Consider the following 24,018-nt stretch of genomic DNA (forward strand, 5'->3'; position numbering starts at 1 on the left):
AAAAAAAAAATGGAAGGAAGCATTCCAACAAAACACGTGTCTCTTAGGTGCATGCTGACGTCATGGGCAATTGTGTTTTTGTTATACTCTTCCATATTAATTTCCTAAAATGGGTTTGTGTTACTTTGATAATTGGTTATTTAAATAAAAAGATTTAAACAACTCTGTTTCATAATAAAGTCTGTGTAATCTCTGCTGATTTCAAATTCATCAATACTGTATCTATTTGACTGTGGTTAAAAGAGGCTGTCGTTTAATTTAAATTTCAGTGTGGTGCTCATTTAGAAAATAGCAAGGTGGTAGCAAGGAGCCTACCAAGGATGATGGGTCTGGATCAGAGAAGCATGGGGTTGATTGGAGTCGGCTCGCACCTGCCCTGAACGCCCTTTGTAATTCTCACAGGGGTCCAGGAGAGATTCGGAGCTTGCTGCAAAGTGGCGGTTGATCTCCTGTTGCTCAGCTGTCAGTGATTGACTTTGGGCCCAAAGGTAGCCCTGAGAGGCTGAGGCAGAGGGCAGGGGCTTTAAACAAGGCTGCAGGTTCCCGAGGGCATTCTTGGAACTTTCTGCTTTGTTTCCACCAAGATCAAAGATTTCCTTAAAGTGGTGGCAGAGGGACAGAGAAAGTTCATTTTTAAGGGAAACCTATTTTAAATTTTCGGCCCCACCCCACCCCCCAACTCTAAATGCCCTGGGGTCCATTGGTGTCAGGAACTTTGCCTGGTTGCTGTAAGTCACAGACCAGTTAATCAGTGGCTGTTTGGGAGACCTGGATGCGTACTGGGCACACCGCGGGAACTCTGTGCACGTGGGCTAAATGGATAACTCATGAGCCTCCCTGTGGCTGTGGATCTCCACAGTCATCTTTGATCGTTTTCTTTCTGTGGTGCTGGGGATTGAACTCAGGGCCTTGTGCTTGACAGGAAGCACTCTACCAACTGAGCTACATCCCCAGCCCCACAGTCATCTTTAAATGGTTCCAGTGTCTTCCATCCTGGAAAGGCCTACAGCATTGTCACCTGCTCTTTTTGAGGTAGACAACAGATGAGATGCTGCAGGTGACCACCACACTGGCCAGAGGATCCCAGACTCCTGCAGGATGGGCAACCCTATTCCTGATTAGCTGAGAGCAGGCCCCTGGGAGAGGTGGGGGAAAGCTGGAGCAGAATGGTCTTGGAGCACCACCCCCACCCCCACCCCCATATTTCGTGGAAGACTGGGATGGGCAAGGAAGGACTGGCAGGGGAGACAAAGGTGGTTGGGGCAGTGGGGAACAGTGATTCTTGGCTGGCCACTGTGGGCTGATGTGAAGAGCTTGGTGGCTGGTCTTGCACAACTGACCAGGGTGGCCTGTCCAGCTGTGTTTGAACATTTTCAAGGACCAGCCAGGATTATAAAAAATGACTGATGAATGCTTATCACATGCTAGGCATTTCATTCACTTCACCCAGCAGTCTTGAGTGGGCTCTGTTGATAGCCCCAATTTACAGACGAGGACACAAGCAAAAAACTGGAACATTTCTGGTTCCTGGAGAAGGCGGCACTGGGAGGTGATCCCTGGCAGGCTGGCTTGAGTCTGTGGACCCACCCTCCTGCTTCCTCAGATTCTGGAAGCACGGTGCCCTTTGTGTGGACTTAGTGATCTGGGTGCCAGAAACTTCACCGTGGTTTGTCTGGAATTCTTCCTGTCCACAGGTCACAGTATTCAGAAGAGTTCTGGAACCCAGACTCTGCCCACACACCCCCAGCCCCCGCGTTAAAAAAAAAAAAAAAACGCAATAAATAAATCAAAAATCATTAAGTCTATTGTGTAGTTTGAGTTGACTGTATCATTAAACTTAAGTACAATACAGTTGCTGCCCCAGTTCCATGAAGTCTGACCAGAGGGAGAATTTCAGCCCAGCAGTACAGCAGAGGACCCTATCCCTGCCTGGATTGTCATCTTTGGCTGTTCCAGTCTTGCTTTTTTAACTTAGTACTAGGGATTGAATCCACAGATTGCTGTACCACTGACCTGCATCCCAGCCCTTTTTATTTTTCAGATAGGGTCTTATTAAGTTGCCCAGGCTGGCCTTGAACTTGCAGTCCTCCTCCTCAGCCTCCCAAGTAGTGGGAATTGCAGGCGTGGGTCACTGCACCTGGTGGCCCTTGCAGCCTTGCATCCCCTCTGTGGCCCACCCTTTTCTGGGTGGCAAGGATTGCTTCCCACTTGGGATCTTTCTCTGTAATTTCTCTGGGCTCGGGTTTCAAGTCCAGCAAGTGCTGGTGAAATGAACTTGCAGAGAGCTCCTGTTGCCTCATTCCTTAATTGCACACCACTCAAGGTAAATAGGGACTGACTTTCTGCCTCCAATGTCACTCCAAAGTGTCAGCTACCAATTACCCATTACTCAGGCACAATTTTTGGTCTATTGCTTGACTGCCTCTCAGGTAGAGGAGGTGAAAAATATGATTTATCCTACTAGAAATATATACTCCTCTGTTAAATTAAAATTTAAATATTGCTGTCTCTTTGGGGAGGGGGGAGGCCTAGATTGAAACTGGGACTGTTCTTCATGTCTCAGTCCTCGGGATTTTTTTTCCCCTAACCACTAAATGCTTACATCTACTATAACTCCCACACTACAAATACGAGGCATGTTAACCTGCACAGCAGCCTGATGCACTGCACATTTTCTGTTCCCTAAATTAGCCACATTTGAATGTGGTCCTTGTTGTGGAGAGTACAGAGCGCTCAGGGCACACCTTTGAGTTACTTGCATTTCACTGGTGATAAAGCGGTGTCCTCTCCAGAAGGAAGGGCAGGAGAGAGGAAAGCAGGTGACTTGTTGGAGAAGATGAGGCTGGCCAGCAGATGCCTCTGAGCTAAGGAGTTCTAAAAGCTCAGAGAGAAAATTACCTACTTACAAATGAACCTGGATTATTAAAGTCTTGAAGACTGAAGTCAAAATCCTAGGAGGTGACCAGGAAGCCTTCAAGGCCAGATCCACCTGTTTATTCCTTCATTAGTTTAATGACACCTGTACTCAGCACCACTGAAATACAGAGACACATAGTAAACATTTGTTGAAGGGGTAGAGAGTCCCTCCACCTGGGGACATGTTCTTAAGGAGTGTGAAACTTTAAGCTTTGAGGGGAGTGAGTAAGGGCTAGTTAGAATGAAGGAAGAGAAGACATCTAGAGTACTTTTGACTTACTTATTTTTAAATACATGTTTTAGTTGTAGATGGACACAATACCTTCATTTTTTTACTTAATTAATCTTTAATGGATGAGTAGAAACAATGTATACTTGTGGTTGTCTTAGGTTTTGATACACGTGTAACTTAAAATTTTTTAAAAATTTGTTTTAATTAGTTATACATGACAGTAGAATGCACTTTGATACATCATTTATAATGGAGTATAATTTCTGATTTTCCTGGCTATACATGATGGGGAATCCCACCGGTCATACAGTTAAACATGTACATAGGGTAATAATGTCCAATTCATTCTGCTATCCTTCTCATCCCCATATCCTCTCCCTTCCCTCTACTCACCTCTACCTAATCTAAAGTAACTCTGTTCTTCCCTAGCCCCTCTCCCCTGCATTGTGAATTAGCATCCACGTATCAGAGAAAACAATGGCTCTTAGTCTTGGGGGATTGGCTTATTTCACTTATTTATTTTTACAAGATGCTGAGGATTGAACCCAGTGCCTCATACACACTAGGTGAGTACTCTGTCACTGAGCCACAACCTCAGCCCTCTTGACTTATTTATTTTTTGACAAAGGTTTTGTCATTGTGAAGTCATAATCCAGACCAGGAAAGTACTCAAATGATCTCTTTTGGCTTGAAAGTTCTAGAACTCAGAGATGTCATCGTATCCTGCATTCTTCTTTCTGGAGTTTAAAAATACCCTAACCAGGGAAAAATTCACTCTGAGAAATGGAAGAATAGTAATTTTTACAAGGTTATTGATAATGCATTATTTTCACAGCTGTCATGGGAAATGGAAATCTTCGATTCTAAATTGGCGGATGACCATCTGGGGACATGGTTCAAACGTTACATGATGAATTTTCATACAGGACCCGAAAGGGCTGATTTGACCACTACCTCACTCTCGGTCCGCATTGCAAACTTTATGCTTTTACTCAGGAGGTAGGAGAAGTGAAACAGAAAGGTTTTTGGTTGAGTAATTTGGAGAGTGGAGAACGTAAATAAAGAGAGGCTTGGGCTCCTGGGGGAGTTTGTCACAGGTGTGCACAGGCTCCTCTGACAGCAGGAAGGCGCACTGCCTTGGAGCCAAGGTCAGGTGTTCCTGTCTGCAGAGAAGGGCAGCCCCTTTCCCCTGTGGCCACTTACCTCCCTTGTCAGTTTGTATAAATATGTTGAAACTTGGCTGTGACCAAGTGTTTCTCAGCATTATAAGGCAAGGTGTTCCTAAAACTCCTTTTTCTCTACTGTTCTCCTTTACCTACTGTGCCTGGGTGACGTGAGAGACTGGGAAGTTTATTTTCTCACAATTCTGGAGGCTGGAAGTCTGAGATCAAGGTGGCTGTCCTCCCACTGTGTCTCCACAGCATATCTGTGTCCTAATCTCCTCTTATAAGGACACCAGTCACATAGGATTAGGGCCCTTCTTAGTGACCTCATTTAATTGAATTACCTCTTTAAAGGCCCCGTCTTTGAATGAGGTCACATTCTCAGGTACTGGGGGTTAGGACTGCAACAGAGGAATTTCTCGGAGGACAGAGGTCAACCTACAATACCCATTTCACCTTTTCATTGTGAACCTGCAGTTCTGAGACTGCTGAAGTAGGTCTCTTTGTGTTTCAAGAGTGCAGAGAACAGCTCAGTGTATACATATTTGATGTGTCAGGAATTCTAAAGCCCACAAGGCAGGGATTTTGTCTGTTTTATTCATAAAACTATATAGGTGGCATATAGAGCAGAGAAAGCTCTCGGGAAGTATTGGTTGAATGTTGGATGGATGGACATTAATGCATGTATATGAGTGTGTGTGTGTGTGTGTGTGTATGAGTGGAAGTTAAGGGGATGCTATAAAGGCATATTAGTTTCAAAATATTTTAAATGGCCAGAAAGGTGGTGATGGTTTTTGTAGCTTTGGGGCTCTAAACAGTAATCCTAAAGTAGAGAATCTCACACTAAAGATAGCCAACAGGACTAACTTCATAATCCAGTCCTCTCTTCATAATATCACCACACAATGCAGCATGTAAGAGATTCTGTATCAAGTGACTTCTATGTGCCATAACACTGTATGGTTGGATTATTTATGGCAATGTTAAGTTCATTTATTCAGCAAACACAGGTGGCCAGCGTGCTCACCTCACCTAGTTAGTGTTAGCGCAGAGGCACGGGGCTGTTGGAACTCTGAGCTGTTGGCATAAGTCTCAAGTTTATGGTGGAATCTTACTTTACTCATGATACCCCAATAACGTCTAATGAGAGAGCAGAGAGGATTTTGTCTCTGGAGTTATGAAGCTAGTGTTTTCTTTTTTGCCCGGATTCCTGTCTGTTGCAAATACTTGGTAAGTAGCCCTGCTTATTCTTACGATTCCAAATTTGGAAATCCTATTTGATTATTTGGAATTTCCAAATTTGAAATTTTGATAATTCTGGGAGGTTGGATTCAATCTTTAGGAACAAGGGGGTTTACCAACACAATTAATAACATGGAATGGCATGGCCCAGACAGATTTCTTGGGAAGCATCATTTGCATATGGAAATTGTTCACCTGACAAGAAAAGTCTCCTCAGGGAAGTCACCCGCCAGCCCTGGTCACTGCATGTACTTAAGGTCCATTGTTATCAAGGTTTCTAATGCATACCGGGTTTCTTCCCAGGTAATCTGCAGTGATAATTATGGTCTGTCCCCAGTTGAGAAACAGTCATATTCTGCAGTAGAAAATATTTAAAGCACACTTAGGGTTCTAGAATCTTACCCGGGCTGCTCTAATTACTCTGGGAACCCTTCCCTGGATCTGGATGTGTTTAAGAATTCAATCTTTGAAGGGCTGGCGATGCCAGTTTTTGCAACGGCAGCATGCTGCTCCGTTCTGCTGCGAATCCTTTACGCGCTGCAGTGTACTTAAGCTAATAGAATCAAGTGCTTGCGTTCAGGTTTTTCAAGAGCATAAAAACCCTGTTTATGTAGACGGTTCTCTTTGGCACTCTGTAGCATTATGATAATGCTGCCTTAGCCAAGGTGGGGGACTGTGCTCCCTGTGGGGAGGCCCTGGTGGAGCAGGAGCATCCTCCTTCCTGCTCGCAGGTCTCAGGGAGACTTCACGTCCCTCCTCAGTCAAGGGCTGGTTGTCAGCATGCACCGCACACTCCAGCATCTTTCCTGAGACAAGGGACAGCAAATGTTCTGTGTCCAAGCATGATTTTCCTCAGTGTTTGGGTAACACAAACGCCCATCCTTGTAAAGATTCACATATTTAAAAACAAAAACAAAAATAACAACAAAAAAACTTGTTATAAATTAGGGATGGGAGAAGTCTTCCAAATCTAGAAAATCAGTAGACACAAGAATCGTAGAGTCTGTCTTAGCGTCTTTGTCGACAGCATTCAGAACGCAGTGATTAGTTTCTGTGCTACTTCCGTGTGGAAGAGTCCAGTAAAATGCAGTGTATATGTGTGAGCATTGGGGAAATGGGCCTTGGTCCTGCTGCCCAGAGATAATGTCACAGGCTCAAAATCCAGAATCAGACTTAGTGTGCTCAGAGTCCTCAGAACCAGTACGCGCTGCAGGCCGGTCACTTCCCTGTAGGACGCTGCTCCGCCCTGTCTGGGGTCCCACACAGCATGGCACACAAGGCCCCCTGGGGGGAAGGGGCCCTTCCTCTCCTTCCCTGAGAGCCTTTTGTTTCCCTGGCCCGCCCACCCACGCCAGGCCCTCCAGGTGCTGGGATTTGAGTATTGCCATTTGCTGTCAAACCCTGGGAGGAGATTTGTCAACCCCACGTCACCCTATCATTTGAGGCCTTTTATTTCCGTGGTCATTGGCTGTCAGGGATTGTACCCTGTTAGTTGTCATGAAAAATCACAGTGGAAGGTATAATCGCAACACCTTCTAGGAAGAGATGAACAATGATGTGTCTGAGGACTTTTTATCTAATTCTGAACTGAAACAGTGCTGGGTGGAAAGTGATTAGAAGGAGCTTTCTTTTCTAAAGAAAGTTTTGTACTATTCTTTAAACCCAGTGATTCCAACGAGCATATCTTTGCATGTAGTTTTCGAAAACTCTCAGGTACCTGAGAATTGGTTCTGCAGGTACCTGGGGTAGGGTAACCTGAATGTAAACAGTATTGATTTGTGGGGACGGGAATGGGCTTTGCGTTTCTGAGGTACTTGGGGATGGAACCCAGGGTCCCCCACGGAGAAGCTTCCTCAAGCTCAGGAATGGTCTGAAAGGATCCGTGGAGTAGTTGAGGGAGGAGAAGAAAACCGTCATGTGCTAGGCACGGTGCTACGCGTATTTTGTCCTCGTGGTGATCCTGTGAAGTGCCTGTTGGGACCTTGGCTCTGTGGCTGAAGAGGATGGTCACCCATGTGACCAAATCATTATGCAGTAGCCAGTGGCTAAGGGTAAATGTGACTTGGGCAAATCACAAGATTTGAGACAGGCATGGGAGTACCATGCCAGGGTGGGCATGTGGCTCCTGACAGCGAGTTACCTTCCGCTGAAGGTTTCTTATTTGTTTTTGGTACTGTAGTTGAACCCAGGGGTGTTTAACCATGGAGCCACCCCCCAGCCCTTTTTATTTTTTATTTTGAGACAGAGCCTCACTAAGTTGTTTAGGGCCTCACTCACTTGCTGAGGTGGGCTTCGAACTTGGAATCCTCCTGCTTCAGCCTCCTGAGCTGCTGGGATTACAGGCGTTCGCCATCCCGCCCGACGAGGTAAGGGTTTCTTTACCCTGAAAGGGAACACAAGTTAGAAGTCATTTCTGTGTCTACTGGATGCTGTGGGTGTGCATACATCTCTTGGAGTTGAGGCAGCTATCTTGTGACCAAGAGGAAACCTTGCTTTATCAGATGGCAAAGCAGAAGGCAGAGGAAAACAGGACCTTAGTACATGGTTCAGTGACTGAATCAGCCAACCTGGGAGTTTCCAGCCTCAGGCCTCTGTTAAGGTAAATAATCATTGTTTAAGCCAGGGACTGGCAAACTCTGCCCCACGGGCCACCAGCCACCTGTTTTTTATAAAGACTTTTTTATTGGTACATATTCATCGTGCAGAGTGGCAAGTTTCACTGTGGCATACTCTCATGTGCATATTACATGAGTTGACCTGTTTTTCTGGCACTTGGCAGTGCCCATTTGTTTCCATATTGTCTGTGGCTGGTTTTTTGCATTGCAGTGGTAGAATTGAAAATCTCGAGACTATATGGTTCAGGAAACCTAACGTAGTTACTATCTAGTGCTTCACAGGAAGTTTTTGGTGACCTCTGGTTTAAACCATTTTGAGCTCGGTTTTCTATTTATTTGCAATCAAAACCTCTGATAAAAAGATGCTGATCTCATTTTCTACGTAACAAGTGGACATGGTTGTGTAGACGAGGGCTTAGTGGGTAAATCAGGACTGGAGATGTGCATTTGGGACTTAGCTGCGTTATCTCAGAAAGAAGTAAGAAGGAGTTTCTAAGAACAACTGATCTGAGAAAGTACAGATTGGTTGTCCTTTCACACGGTGATCAACGGGAGCCAAATGGCAGGTACTTAAAAAGAGGGAATGATAGAAAGGAAAAGCCAGAGGGTGGATCAGTACATAGTCATAATTTAAAAGAAATGATCCAGACACTTCAGCTGTGAATGTAGGATGCATTTTGATGGCCACAGATATGGAAGTTAATGTTTAATCATCTTAAGCCATGACAAAGTTAAGCAAAATTACATGCCACTGTAATTGGTGAGTCCTGCTCCTGAGCTCTGTTGATGTAGGTACTGGGCAAAGAGTTAAGGTACACGTGAGGCCCTCACAATATTACTGTGTGCTGGTGACCCCTTACTTGGATGATCTTTCTTATCGTTAATAAGTTCCCTCACCTGGTTTAGGAGGAATGGCTGGCTCATGACATTGGCTTCAGCAGATTCCCCTCTGAGACTGATGCGGCTGTGAGCTGGGGACACAGCCATGCTGTGTGAACTTGATAGATGGACAGGCTGGCAGGGCTGTGGGGTCAGAGAAGGCAAATCCGTAGGCCTCTGCATGAAGCGATTTGAGCAAAAGCATTGAGCTGTCTTTGACATACTAAGGAACCGTTGAGATGAAATGTCAAAGGAAGACGGCTTGAGCCAAAGATGATTTATTTGATCACTTTGTTTGGGGGCAAAAATGGTTGGTATCAGACCAGGATTCAGGGAAAGTTCCACAAGACATTTCAAAATAGATGAAAGGTATTACAGAAAAGTTAAGTTGAAAATTTTGGAGGTGAAGACTTCTACTAACAACAGGTATCTAATTTTGGTAAAATAGGGAGTAAAGGATCTTTGAAGAAAAAAAGGTAGACTTTTTAACTATAGGCCTCCTGAAGACTTTCAGAACTGCACATGGAGTTAGTAGTTCAGTCTGAGATAAATCTATGGGAGATTTCTTTGTGTGATCCTTTTTCTGGCTTTTCTACCAGATCCAAATTCCTTGAGAGTAGGGACTAGGTCTGATTTTATTCTGCTAACATCTGCATAGTTTGAGGTATACAGTAGGTGCTTCATAAATATATGTTACATAAATGTGTTTTACTCAAATTTTACAGAACTTGTGTGTTCTTAAGTTGCCTGTCTAGTGCCCTGTAACAGAAACAGCCTCCACAATGAAAAATTACAACTTAACTTTACTATTCTTTGGTTTAATACGTTTAACATATGAAATTCGTTTCCAGAAGCAGAATTTCAGTATAGGTTATTACAACTCAAGGAAATAAGGATTTTCCACTTTTCTGGATTCAATTTGTGTTTATCACTTGAAAATCAATTGGTCGTAAGCCAAGGTCATGTGCGCTTTGCACGGTGTCAGAGTTGGGAAGAGATTTAAATGATGCTTGAATCCAGTCTGTTCTACAGATGAGGAAACTGAGATTAACTTCCTTACCTGAGATCTAACTGCTGACTGTTTTTATGGAGAGAAGCTATTACCACCTGTTGTCTTCCCCAGTGGCATGTGATCTCCCCTGTCCCCACCCCTGCCTGTGTCTCTCTGGAAAATTTAGGCAAGTGTTTAGAGGAGTCTGTCTTCCACAGAGTGTGCACTGGCTAGCAAAAGTAATGATGATGACGGGAAAGAGCTCTTCTAGGGGTGTCAAGGGGTGCATCTGATTGCTTGGACTGGGGATGTAGTTCTGATTGCTTTAAGATCTTTTTCTTGGGCCAGAGAGTGCTTGCCTGGTATGTGCAAGGACTTGGGTTGCTTGGGTGCTTGGGTGGATCCCCAGTACCACCAAAAGACAACCCACCCACCAGATCCTTTTCTAAAGTAAAACCTTTGTTCTTACAGCATCTGTGGATAGAAGTATATACTGATGCTCATGGCCTGCATCTCTGTTTTTTTGTGATAGGATGTTGCTTTTCTCTGCATTCTTCAAGGATCTCTGAGTTACACACTCTTTAGTAAAAAGATCAAACCATAGATACGCATATCTACATGTTGGGTGGTTGGAGGATCCCTTCTTTTCTTTTCTTTCTTTCTTTCTTTTTTTTTTTTTGTACAGGGTACAAACATACCCAGTAGTACACTGTAGCTCTACCACTGAGCTACATCCCCAGTCCTTTCTATTTTTGTTTTAAGACATGGTCTTGCTATGTTGCTGAGGCTGGCCTTGAACCTGTGCTCCTCCTGCCTCAGCCTCCTGAGTTGCTGGGGTTATAGATATGTGCCACCATGCCTGACTGGGTGATCCCTCTTTTTATCTGAATGCCCTCTGAAGAGCTCAACCCTGCTCTGCTGGGAGTTGGCCAGCTATTACCCCCTTTGACTATCAAGGGTTCTTTCTAGGCTTTGGGTGGATGCATGTGGAGAGAAGCATTCTGTGCCTTTCCCATTTCAGTTCCCTTGAGCCCCTTGGCTTGTGGGTAACACCACCTATTGGGCTGAACGAGGTGCTGGTCCTAGCACTTCAGCCCCCCTGGAGACCCTGCCATGCCTCACGTGCCAGGGCCATGGCTTTGGGAAAGCCAGCATCTTCAGGTGTAGTTGGAAGCTCTGCTTGGGCTCAGAGGAGGCCAACTGAAGCACCTGCCCCATTTCTGCTGCCTTTAAGGAATTGCACCTCTCTGGGTGTCGGAGCATGAACATTGGGCAGGAGGGGTCTGCAGGTCCTTTGGGGGGTCGGCCCTGTGGCACGCTGAGCCCCTGAAGGCTTCTGGGTCTGCTTGCAAGTAGAGCTTGCTGTTCATTCATGGCATAGAGAATTTTTAGAAATGATTTTAAAATCCACCTCTCCGCCATTATGCTGTGGCCTTTGACCGTGTAGGTGAGCAGCGAGGGTGGGCTTCGGGAGACTCTGGGGGCACAGGATTGGCTGAGGGATGGAGCATGGAGTTGCAGGTTGCTATTTCAGGCCGAGGCTCTCAGCGCCGTAGCTTGATGACTGCTGATTGCTTCAATGCTGTTCACTAATGCTTTACCTTCCATGCAGAGAGGAAAAGTCCTGCCTGCTGCCTGGCAGAGGGCTTTCCAGGGAAATCACAGGGCCTGAGGAGAAGGGGAAGGCTAATTTGCTTCTTAGAGTGAAGCTGCTTCTAGAAGCATGATTTGGGCCTCAGGTTTGTAATAAAATCACAGCCGGCCCTTATTGTTCACACTGGAAAATTTATTCCTGTTTGTGTACCACTAATGACCAGCTTCCAGAATGCTTTGCTTCTAATCATAATTGTCCACTAATTTGCTGTCCTTCTGATGGGAGGGAAGAATAACAATGTATTTGAAGTCACCATTGCTCCTTGGGCCACTGGGCCTATTGTTTTAGATACTTTTAAATATTTCAAACATGGGCCTTTACTGTGTTTTATGTGGTGCAATATTCATATTTATTAGGGCCACTTAATAGCAATGTAAATGAGCCCAGTGCAGCTGTGTTGGACAATAGCCATGGAAGTGAATTCATTTTGTTGCTTTCTTCCCCTGCTCTTTTCTTTGCTAGTTCAGATATTTTCACATTTTCCTTGATGAAATGGACAAGATTTTTAGGAAAGGTGCCCTCCTCTTTTCCATCGCCTGTGGGAAACCGTGCGCAAGGCCTTGCCTCCTGTGCGTACTGATCCACGCAAGTCAGAATAAAAGTGACCCCATCAGAACTGTTGCACCAGTCTCGTGCCAGCCCTCCTGAGGCCTGCAGAGGAAACTCTTCTCCGGGCAGCTGTCACTCTACCGTGTCAATCATGGCACAGATCAGACCTGCCTCCCCTCCATTGGATTACACTCTAGTTCCTTCTGAAGCTGAGAGTTGATGGAGGTGATTCCTGAGCTGGTTGACTTTGAAGCTGGGCTTTTAGAGTCCTCCTGTCCCCCTGGTTGCCAGCTTCCTCCCCCTCCCCTTATCGTTTGCGGCTTTCAATCCTGAGTGAGTGTTGAAAACCACTAGTTAAGTGTATTCAAATTCAGTCTACAACGAGGCCAGATCTGCACTGGGGATCCACAGGATCTGTCCTATGGAAAACCAGTGACAGTTTCCCCCACATCCTCATTGGTTTCTCTTTTGGACTCAGCATTTCCAAAGCACACTCCCTCTTCACATCTTCAGGTTGAAATGCGCCCTCATAGGCAGGTGAGGACGTTGTCACGGTTTCCTGTTCAATAAGGAGAATTTATTACTCAAATAGGTGAGGGACAGCGCTCAGCTTGGTAGACAGTTTCTCTGAGCAAAGCTGGGAGCTGATCCTGGGTAGCATTTTGGAAAGCACAAGGTCAGGGTTGGTCTGGCTTTGGGACCTGGGAGCAAGGGGTGTTGACAAGGTCACCAGGTGAACAAGTTGTTGACTGGTCTGCCGACAGAAACACGGGGCGCCGAAGCTGTGTACTGTGTTCTGGTTCTGAGCTGTCATCTGTCAGTTAAACTGGGGGTTTCATGTCACCATGACTACAGAACAATTTTGGTTTTCCCCCTTCTAAGCATGCTACACACACATACACACACTTTTTGGTGTTTTCTCAGGCAGAGCTTCAGGAGGGGATCCTAGAGGGGGGTCCGAGATTTTCATTTGCATTAAATGTTTGAAAAAAAATGAAGTCTTACTGAGATCCTGTCACTATTTTTTTTTTTTTTTGCTCCTGCATTTGGGCAGCAAGAGAAACTAGTCCTTGTAGCTTCTCTAGACCTCCAGCATCTGGATGCTGACGCCTGGGCCTCCCTACCTGTGTCTTTTCAGCGCTTTGCGTGTAGAAGGTATGCAGTCAGTGCCTGTGGATTGAATAAAGCAAGGCTGCCGGTACCACCAAGGAGGTCAGATTCTGTGTCCTTCCAAGTCCGCAGGATCCTGCGTGCCGAGGCAGCCCTCCACCTCCTGCCTTTCCCTTCTGCCTTGTGCAGGCTTTTCTAGAGGTGAGAAGGCAGCATGACAAGCCAGGCAGCTTGCAAGGTGGAAGATCCTGAAAGTAAAGTGTCCAGCGCAAGACTCCATTCATGGGAATTAACTGGGAGAAGGAGGCGCTCGAGAGAACAAGGAGGTTGCAGGCCAGAGTTAAGAATTTCTGCCTGCTAATTTGGATGTATCATCCTTCCCCTTTCTTCCCTCCCTCCCTCCCTCCCTCCCTCCCTCCCTCCCTCCCTCCCTCCTCCCCTTCCTTCCTTCCTTCCTTCCTTCCTTCCTTCCTTCCTTCCTTCCTTCCTCCCTTCCTCCCTTCCTCCCTTCCTCCCTTCCTCCCTAACAAGGAGCACTCTACAGATTAATGTTCCAACAGCAGGGTGCTCTCAGGAGGCAGTGTATAAGCATCACTGTATGCATCCCAGGGACATGTGCCCTGGAGGAAACCCCAGAACCTCCCTCCGCCCTGGCCCTGAAGGCACCGTGTGACAAAATTACTTCCCCTGAAGTTTCTTATAGCTGAGTCCACACGTCCTCTCTCGCTGCCGAGTGACTTCGAGCTTCTCCCACTTCTCATCTGGTCTCCTTTCTCTGAAATGCCAAGGGAGGGTGCTTCTTGGCTCATTTTGAAAGGAGCAGGGGTGGATCTTGAGTTCCAGTCCGGCTAGCCCGGAGGCTCACTGGGGTGTGCTTCCAGATCATCTTCTGACTGGGAGCGTCCTACAGTGAGGCCGGGGCACCTGACTCTCACAGCACTTCCCTGCGGACACCCAGTCCCCCTCGCTGCTAGGCAGTGTTCTGGCCCAGGCCTCTGCGTTTGTGGCTGGAGCCTGGGGGCACACAGGTGAGTCTGGGGCTCGGGCGCAGTGGAGACGGAGTGAGAGCTGACCCTGGAGCTACTCCTCAGCTCTGCCATTTCCATGCTGTGCCACTTCCATGCTGTACCATTTCCTACCATTTCCATGCTGTGCCATTTCCTACAATTTCCATGCTGTGCCACTTCCATGCTGTACCATTTCCATGCTGTACCATTTCCTACCATTTCCATGCTGTACCATTTCCATGCTGTACCATTTCCTTGCTGTACCATTTCCTACCATTTCCATGCTGTGCCATTTCCTACCATTTCCATGCTGTACCATTTCCTTGCTGTACCATTTCCTACCATTTCCATGCTGTGCCATTTCCTACCATTTCCATGCTGTACCATTTCCATGCTGTACCATTTCCTTGCTGTGCCATTTCCTTGCTGTGCCATTTCCATGCTGTGCCATTTCCATGCTGTGTTACCCTGACTTCCTGCCCCAGGCATAGCTGTCAGTCCCCTCCACCAAGGGGTGGGATGGGAGTGTGGATGGAAGCCAGCCCCTCGTTGCTAGAGTCATCCTGGGCCTCACAGTGCCGAGAGAGATGAAGTCAATGGCTTCAGATGCTGACCCGCTCGAGGTGGGCAGGGCACTGACCTGACCTTATACGTTCTGTCCCCTGCTGAAGCAGGAGGGCTCTCCACTCTCTCCAGCTGCCGCTGCTGGAGTTGTTTCAGCGAAACTCCCCATTAGTGTAATCGGCTCCAGCATTTTGGTGGCCTTCCATTTTGCTCTGAAAGCAGAGGGCCAGATTCATAGCTGCTTTGCTCCCTGAATATGGTTTAGGAGCCAGATCATTCATGTTGAAATCTTGGCTCTACAGCTTGCTAGCTGTGTGGCCCTGGCAGGTTGTGCAACTTCTCTGTGCCTTGGTTAAAATTGTGACCTTAATTCCTCCACACTTGACCTCCCTCACAGAGTTATTGTGAGGGTTAACACAGTGAAAATAAAGTCAAGTGCTGAGGGCCTTCCTGGAACACAGTAACCTTCAGCTAATGTTAGCAAAAGTACCACCACCATGGAGATTTTACTTGGACGGCTATGTTATTCTCATCTCTCAAATGATGATTTTCAAACTTATTTGCATTTTGCAATTTGTGTGCTCATGGATAAGCTTCAAACATATGTGAATTAAATAAGTAAATTCGAATGCCATGCTTTACTGAGGGGTTCACTTGAATTTAGAACGAAATGGAAGTTTGACTGTGCACAAGAGTGAATAGGAGCTAGTCCTGTGTCCAGGATTCCAGGCCGATGTGCCACCTGGGGAGGTGGCTTTCAGGTTCATTCTCCTCTAGTCCTGTCCCTCTCTCATTTAGACCCACCTGAGGCCGCAGGACCATCCCTTGTAGATGGACTTCCTAGAATAGACTGGGATTTCTCCTTACTCTGAGTTCCTTTGAGAGTGCAGTTTATGTTGGTAAACAGAAAGTTCAAAATGTTGTAACCATAAAGTTCTTTGCAGTGGCATCTTGTCACTGGTGTGATGGTGCGTGTGGGCTGTGTTCCCAGTCACTACTGGTTGTACCCATAAGCGGAGAACCACAGGGGACACCCAGGACAGGCAGCTCTGTCCTGCTGGTAAATAGACTGTTAACCTGTCACTGGACTGGACTCTGGGAGGGAGGAAGGGCTGGAGAGGTGGAGGAGTATATAAGAAGAGCCGTCTGCAACCTCGGTGGGGAGAGATGTTATGGGATATTGGGGCTGTGTCTTGTTGACAGCAGCACAACTCACAATAGCCAGGCTGTGGAACCAGCCCAGGTGTCCATCAGTGGATGAATGGATCAAGACAATGTGGGGTATGTATACACAATGGAGTTTCATCCAGCCATAAAGAAGAGTGAAATCTTGGCATTAGCAGGAAAATGGTTGGGACTAGAGACCATTATGTTAGGCAAAATAAGCCAAACTCAGAAGATCAAGGGACGCATGTTTTCTCTTACATGTGGAAGCTAGAGAGGAAATAGGGAAAGGAAAGTGGTGGAGGTGAGAGGGGATCTCATGACAATCAAAGGGAGGTTAGTAGAGCAAAGGGACCGGAGGTGAGGCGGTGGCGGGGGGGGGGGGGGGGGGGATGCTGCAGAGGGATTGGGCCCAACTGTGTTGTTATATTGTGCACATGTACAGATACACAACAGCAAATCCCGTCATTATGTACAACTATGATGCACCAATAAAGATGTGGAAAGAGAAAAAATATTGGGGATATGTAAAGCACGAGAAGAAAGAAATGCGAATGGATTTAAAACAATACGCATTAAACACGAAGCCCAAGGAGTAGTTCTCAGGAGCAAGCATGCAAGGCTTTGTGGGGGTGGTGATTTTAAGTGGAGTCTTAAGAAAAAACATCAAGAGAGCTTTCCAGATAGCACGGCACGAGGTGAGGCCCTGCCAGCCCGCTGTTACCAGCGCTGAAGGTGCATGTCTGACGTGACCACCATGAAGGATCCACGCTCTGTGGAACCCTGTGGGGCCGTTGGGGTAGGAGGGGCCAGCTCAGGTGGCGAGAACCACAGGTTTGTCAACGCAGTGAGAGGGGACCATCATGTTCCTCGAGTGGATCTGTGACAATCACGTGCTGTGATTTTCCAGCAAGAAGGGACAAGTCGCTGCTGTATCAGGGCAGGTGGACACTGCGGCTGGCCATGGGAAGCAGGAGTGAGGAGTCAGTCACATCCTCAGACATTTTGCAGAAACATTGTCAGGATTTCTTCAATAATCGAACAGTAAAAAAAGAGGGAAGAAAAATAATTTCGAGTGTCCAGTGCTTGAGACCAGTGGGTTGGGGGACATGGATACTGAATGAAGAGCGTGTGGAAGCTGGGGTGGATGATTTAGGGGGGCAAGTCCTCTAAGATGGGGCACTGCACATCCCTGGGCAGGAGTGTGGACCCCAGACTCCTGGGTTCATACCCACTATTGGCTGTATAACCCGGGCCACCTTCACCTCTCGCATCTTAGATTCCTCGCTTGCACAGTAAAGAAGATAATAGTGCCTACCTCACGAGGTGGTTACAAGAAGAAACGAAAGGACCCAAGTAAAAATCCAGGAAGAGCGCCCGGCATGTGCACGTCCTCAAGACATGCCAGTGCTTTTTGTCATCATGAGTATTCACCATCTTGCAAATCAGACGCGTGGGTGTGGCATCAGATACGGGGCTGAGGATGGGAAGGCTGGGTCTGGGAATCAGTCACGGAGATTCAGAGGAGGAAGGCCCGAGCATAAAGAATCTTCCCAGTGGGATGATTGTGGAGGTTGACGGATGGCGGGTCAGCGCAGATGAAGCTGAGCACCGTGCCTTGGGGAATACCTCTGTGGATTGGTGGGAGGATATAATGAGGAATCCAAGAAGGCCATAGACAAGGAATAACTGGAGAATTAGAAGGCAGACCGGGAGACTCTGTTGTCATGGAAACCAAGGAAGAAGGATTTTTAAAAGATGTCATCCAAATCAGATCCATTGAGAGCTGAGTGAACACCCAGGGTGAAAAATGTAGCGCTGATTAGGCCAAGATGCTGTTGGAAAATGCGGAACAGTTTGGTCGGGGGACGGTTTAGAAGCCAGAGTTTAAGGGACACTTTGACTCTGCTGCCACCTCTGAGCACAGGAGAAGCATGAGGTGGTGTTCTGAGGAGGCAGCAGAATCAACAAAGCCACCCACTTCCCCTGAGAGAGTTGGGAGTTTCGAACATGTGCGAGAAGCAACCAGAAGAGGACCAAAAACCTAGCAATGCTAATCTGAGATAAATGTGAAATCCAGGGAGGGAACTGGCAGAAAAAAGAACACAGAAGAGGATGTTCCACCTGGGCAGGTAAAAAGGGCCCATTGAGCCAAAGTCGGGGAGGTGGAGAGGTGGAGTGCAGTCATGGAGGGATCCAGGGTAGCTGGGAAACAGATTTTTCTCTTTGGAATAAAGAATCTGTGACTTGTATGAGTGTCGATGCTTTGAACCTCAAGGAACTTGCAGTTTTTTCCTTTGGGCAAATGATGTTTCCTATTGATGATGCTTCTAAGCATGGGGCAGTAGGGGAGTTAACTCAGGAGTTTTGCAAAGTTTTCTATTTTAAAGAGGCCATGACTGTAGAAGTGTAACTTGGCAAGCAGTTTACAGAGGGTTTTCTTTTTCCCACTGACAGATACAGTGTCTGTTGGAACAGAGCCCGGGGTTAGGGGACTTGCTTGCTCAGCACTTCCCCGCAACACCCAGGAAACTCAACTCAGGAATGGGGAACTCCAGAGTAACTGGGGCCCAATGCTGTGAATCTCAGAAGCAAGTGGGAAGTTAGTTGTCTGAGGTTGTTGGGTTTCTCCCAAGCCCTGGCCTCGGGTAGGAGATTAGTCACATGAGCCCGCCGGATATTTCCAGACTCAAGCAGGTGAACTCCCTCCTCATTTCTGCCTAGTTTTCTGAATGTCCTTCATCTGATGGTTCTTTCTAAGAACTGATTCATGTCTAAAAATATCTCTTAACAGCTTCTCTTCCTATTTGGACATGTGATTTTACAGCTGCACCCTGGGATTGTGCAGGTGGGGAGAGTGGAAACCCTCCAAGAGGACAGGGGACGGTGTCCTAAACAGGATCGGGGCAGCAGGAGAACGGAGGGGTACCCGTTCTGGGGGGGCTTCGCTGCTCCCTGCTCTTGGTCTGTGCGACCGAGGCTGAGAAGGGTCCGCGGGATTGGAGACTGGTGACCTCGGGATCCTGTCCTTGGCAGCGATAGTCCTGAGGCATTTTGTTCCTTCGGTTTCTCCATCAGCACAACAGCTCCGTAGGTGAAAGGGCAGATTCATGCCCATCGTGTCGGCAGCCACTGGTAGCTCCAGTATTTCCAGCGAACGATGCCTGGACCCGAGTTCTTGGGAAGTGAGCCAGTGGTGTGAGAGACCAGGAGTCTGCCTGTGAACTTGCAGCTGGCTTCTTTCTAGGCCATGAAGCACCAGAAAGGGAGCAGGTTAGAGAGGGAGTGAATCATCTGGAGAACTTCGCAGGGTCAACTTTGAGCTTCCCTGGGAAGCCGTTCTTTTAAAACCAGCTACTTCATTTAAAGCAGACCACAAAGAAGAGAGTAAGGCGAGAGCAGAGACTAAGGCACCCCCTCGGTTGTCACAATACGTGTGGCTGGAATACCGGCCCAGGGCCTGGCGTTCTTAGGGACCTCAGCGCCTGAGGCACCTTGCGGAGAGTTTCAGGCCTGTGTCTGACTTGATTTCCTCCAACCCTCCCACCAACCTGCAGCTCCCACGCTTCACAGGTGCAAATGTCGCTCCTGACCTGCAACACGTGGGTTGGCCAAGTGCTGTGTGGCCCCAGCGCCATCTCTCCTGGGTGACTGAGAAGTTCCTATAGGGCCCCTCATGGTCCCTGTGCTTTGAAGATCCTTCATGTTTGAGGTTTGTGGAAGCCACAGTTGGAAAAGGGAGGCCGGGGTCTCTGCTTACCTGCTTCTCGCCAAAGGGCGTGGCTGACCACAGCATGCACAGCAAGCTGCTGATGTTCTCTTTGGCGAGAAGCAGCACTTTCCCCCGCTTGACAAGAGAACCTTTCATTCATCTGAGCTGAAACAGCAGAGGCAGCATTGCCAGGTTTGAAAAAGTAAAATAACAGGCTCTGCGTGTGTGTCCTTCGGCCTCATGCCCTGGGTTAGCCTTCTGTGGACGCATCTGATAAATCATGCCTGAAAGGAACCTAGCTGGACGTACTCTGTACTTGTTCTAAGTAAGGCTCTTGGTTTTTCTTTCCTCCCAAGATATATTGAGAGGAGTGCTTACTGAAAGTCTTTAATTTTTTTCTCCCTACAAAATACTAGAAACAGCAAGTCTTAAAATTCCAGGTAAACGTCATTGACTTCTAAGAATTTTTGACTACACTGATCAGCTCAAGTCATTGAATAAAAAGAGCTACAAATTTATCCAGGCTCTGTGGTTCTCAGAGGTTTTTCCCCCAGAGCTACAGGAAGAAAGGGACTCCTGATCCACTCTGTACTGCAAAGGGTTGGTGTCTGTAACTTACAGCCAGTTTTAATTTTTTTCTTTATATTTTATTAACTTGGTTACTTTTAAGTAATTAGGTAAGTCAGGAAATCGACAAGTATTTACTAAGCTCCTGTTGGAGACTGAAAATAAGAAAGGACCCCTGCCTTTGCAAAATTTAGAGGTTGGCAGGGCGATGGGTGTTCAACAGATACCCTGATATTTGGAGTCCTAATGGCCTTGAGTGACAGGCAGAGCCTGAGGCACTGATAATGCATCTCACTTGGGTGGGGCTGTGGTCAAGGGGTCTTTATTCAAGGCTTGGATGGTGAAGCCAGGAACCAAGGGTGGGCCGCAAGAACTGGAGAGCGACCACGGAGGGTGGGGTGACACTGTGGTGCCATCTTGTCCAACCCAAGACAGCGGCACCTGGAGGACTGGGGGCCCCATCTTCACAGTTCAAGCAGGCTTGCCTGTCCCTCCAGGAGGGGATGCTGGTCCCTGAGGGCAGAACCTGCTTCCCCTTCACTGGCGAACCGCAGCCCGGTCTGTTGGCTGACGTTTATGAAGACGTCTGTTATTTTCCCGTGGTTCCCTGGGGCTCTCTGCAGGTTCTTCTCCTGTACAGGTGGTTTCGTGGTCACACTGGGACTCGGACATGTTTCCTTTGGAAGTCGGAGTCTGCCTCTGTGAGCCGCCTTCCCAGGGAGACCCAGCAATGGTGCCTGGGCAGTTTTCCGCACTAAGCTGGTTTTTCCGTTGTCTGTTCTCAACACATTCTTACCCAGGAGAGGATGTTCCTCTGCTCCTTAGTCCTTCTGCAAACTAGGGCCTGTGTGGGTTTAGACCATTGTAGATGCCAGCAGCTTAATCTCCGGGTGATGGTTTTCAGTCCTGGCCACTTCTCGTCACTTGTTATTCCCCTGGTGCCACGAACGTGCCTTGCACCATCCCTTCCTTCCTGTGCTAGCCCCCTCCCCACCACCACTACCAGAGCTGGCACCCCAGGTCACCTGGGAAGCTCTTCTGCTGCTCCCCTGGGTAACTCCTCCTCTTCCCTTTAGCTTCCAGCAGGAACCCTGATTTTCCTTGAAGACTTTTCCTTGGATCCCAGGCCATTTCAGGCCCCTCTCTGCTGTCATGTTACCCGCCCATTTTCATATTTTGCTTTCTAATTAGTCCTTACTGCCTCTCTCATGAGACTACGAACTCTGTAGGCTCAGAGACCATCTCGTTCCTTATTTATCCTTGAACCTCTGCGCTCAGCACCTAGAAGCACTCAGTAAATGTTGATCAGATATTTGTTTTCAGTATCTACTTTTGCTTGCTCTCTCACGCACGTGCCTACACTTACATTTCTCTTTTGGGACGACTGCCAGAATTGGGTGACCACAGGCAGTTCCTGGATCCTTGTTTGCTTAGGAGTCAACAAGGATTCTCATGTTTTGGGAAACATAAACTTGGCCATTGTTCACGTGAACACACGAGCAACTCTGTCAGTAGCCCTGTGGTCTCTGGGGACCAGCTCACACCAGTACCTGGTTAGAACTCATAGAATTCCATCTGATTGTTAGAAACTTCATTTTATGGACAAATAGCTGATGCTCAGTGCATTGCTGCAAACAATCAATGAGGGTGTAGAGTCAAGATTTTCTGATTCCGGGCTGCCCTTGCTGAATTGTTCCCGGGCTGGTCTGCTCAACTTTATGGCGGTAAAGAGGCCAGCCCCTCACCAGCTGCATTCCCAGGAGGCTGGAAAAGAATGAATGAGAAGTGATGAGGGGGAAAACCATAACGGGGATGTTGGCATTTGCTACGCCTAGAAAGAACTCTAGCTCTGGAACAGGAAGCGAAAAAAAATAAAGTTAGACTTCTTGGATGTCATTGCGTATTAAACAGAAGGCTTGTTTGCTCTGGCTGTGGAGGATTCCCATGAGAGTTTGTGGAAGAAGGAACTTGGCTCAATAAATAACTCACTAAACGGGTTATACGCTTTCCTTCGGCCCCGAGTCCAATGTCTCAGTTATGGTGAGTGACAGATGGCCACGTGTCGGGGAGAGTGTGCACAAAGCCTGCCTTCCAGCCCCCCACAGACAGGCAGCAGCCCCGGTAACTGACTCCCTGCTCAATGGTGCTAGTGTCGGGACATGTGTGGTCCGTTGAATGAGAGGAATAAAGAATGGAGTGGGGAGCAGGCGGGGCAGGGGGAGAGGTTTAGCTAATATTAAATTCCTGACCACCCACAGCCAAAGCAGAAAGCATGCTCGGTCCTTGCCAGAAACAGGAATGAGGCCGGAGAGGAACCCGGGAGGAGCTGCTGGGGAGGCTGCCTCACCCGAGGACAGACTGGCCCCCAGAAGCAGCAAAATGGGAAAGCACAGTCCTCCGACCGACCGGAGGAGCTGGCTTAGGAAGCTGTGCTGTGCTTCTCCCTGGCCTTCCCTTAGCAAGCTGTTCAGCCTTTTCTCTCTCTCCCAGTCCGCCAAAGGCGGGTGGTAAGCATAAAACCTTGCAGGATGCTGTGAGCGAGTACATGACCCTCCAGGTACCAGTGCTAGAACCCAGCTTGGCCGGGGGCTTCACACAGAGAGAAGCGGGCTTGCCCCACTCTCAGCCAGCCTCAGCCTCAGGTGCTTTTGCCCTTCAGTGTTCTGGAGTCCAGAGGCCTGGTGGCTCAGGTGGCAGTTTCCCTGGAAGCCACCTTGTATTTCTCAGGGGTGGTCTAAAGTGGATTCCCTCAGGCCCACTGTCAGGTGATCCCCTGGGGGATTTGGAGCTTGGCTGCCCGGTGGTGAGGCCTGAGAGCTGAGAGCCACCTCCTCTGGCCTGCGGCACCCCCACTCCTTTCCTGGGGTGTAAGGCTGTATCTCCGTGGCTGCACCTGGAGACACGAGCAGCCGTGAACCAGGGGAGGACTTCCCTTGCCACCTCTCTGTAGAGGAGCTTAATTTTAGCAGCTGGGGCTGTGAATTATTTGTGGAGAGGTACTCCCACCTCTGCAGCCCCTGTTTGCACCTGGGGGAGACAATAAAGCCTGTAAGAGCAATTTCTTTCCCTACTTGCTTCTTTTTTTAGCAGTTTAGAAAATCCCACTCAGTTTCTGTAGACTTTGAACTGCATCTTTCCACACTACCCGGAACACACGCGCGTGCACATACACACACACACACTGACCTAAGGGAACCTTTGCTTTTCATCATACACGGGCACCGGAGTTCGTAGAAACATGCATCCACCTCCGAATTGGCCACCTGGATGTCACTTCTTTGGGTCGTGTCTGGGACATTGGTCCAGGGTGGGGTTTCTGAACAGGGTCCACTTCTCTGTCTCTGGTTCCTGTCAATGGGAGCTCCCTGTGGTAGAGTCCCCTCTCTTGTGGATTCCCAGGAGTTGCAGGAAAACAAGAGACCGAGCTCCATCCCAGGCAAAGGAGGGGCCGGTGCCTACATGGCAAGGCCAGCTGGTGCCGCGGATCCACACTGTCATTTTTTTTTTATCTTTTAATTTTTTACAGACTGCATTTTGATTCATTGTACACAAATGGGGTACATCATTTTGTTTCTCTGGTTTGTACACAATGTAGATTCATACCATTCATGTAATCATACATGTATATAGGGTCATGATGTCTGTCTCATTCC

At 47.8% G+C, this 24,018-nt stretch overlaps 2 protein-coding genes across 3 annotated transcripts in view; one reads left to right on the forward strand and one right to left on the reverse strand.

Moving 5' to 3' along the window:
- Positions 1-24,018, forward strand: part of PRKCA (protein kinase C alpha) — a 399,537-nt gene that overhangs the window by 87,011 nt on the left and 288,508 nt on the right. The gene's annotated exons all lie outside the window — the stretch shown is intronic.
- On the reverse strand, positions 1,832-22,038 carry LOC306656443 (uncharacterized protein). The gene is made up of 3 exons (XM_079131630.1): positions 19,016-22,038; positions 9,066-9,224; positions 1,832-7,936 (listed from the first exon to the last, which is right to left on the reverse strand). Exons 1-3 carry the CDS (start codon positions 19,202-19,204, stop codon positions 7,868-7,870), a joined length of 417 nt encoding a protein of 138 aa, XP_078987756.1. The 5' UTR covers positions 19,205-22,038; the 3' UTR covers positions 1,832-7,867.

Source organism: Sciurus vulgaris (genome assembly GCF_902686455.1).
Source record: "Sciurus vulgaris genome assembly, chromosome: 3".
Taxonomy (NCBI): domain Eukaryota; kingdom Metazoa; phylum Chordata; class Mammalia; order Rodentia; family Sciuridae; genus Sciurus; species Sciurus vulgaris.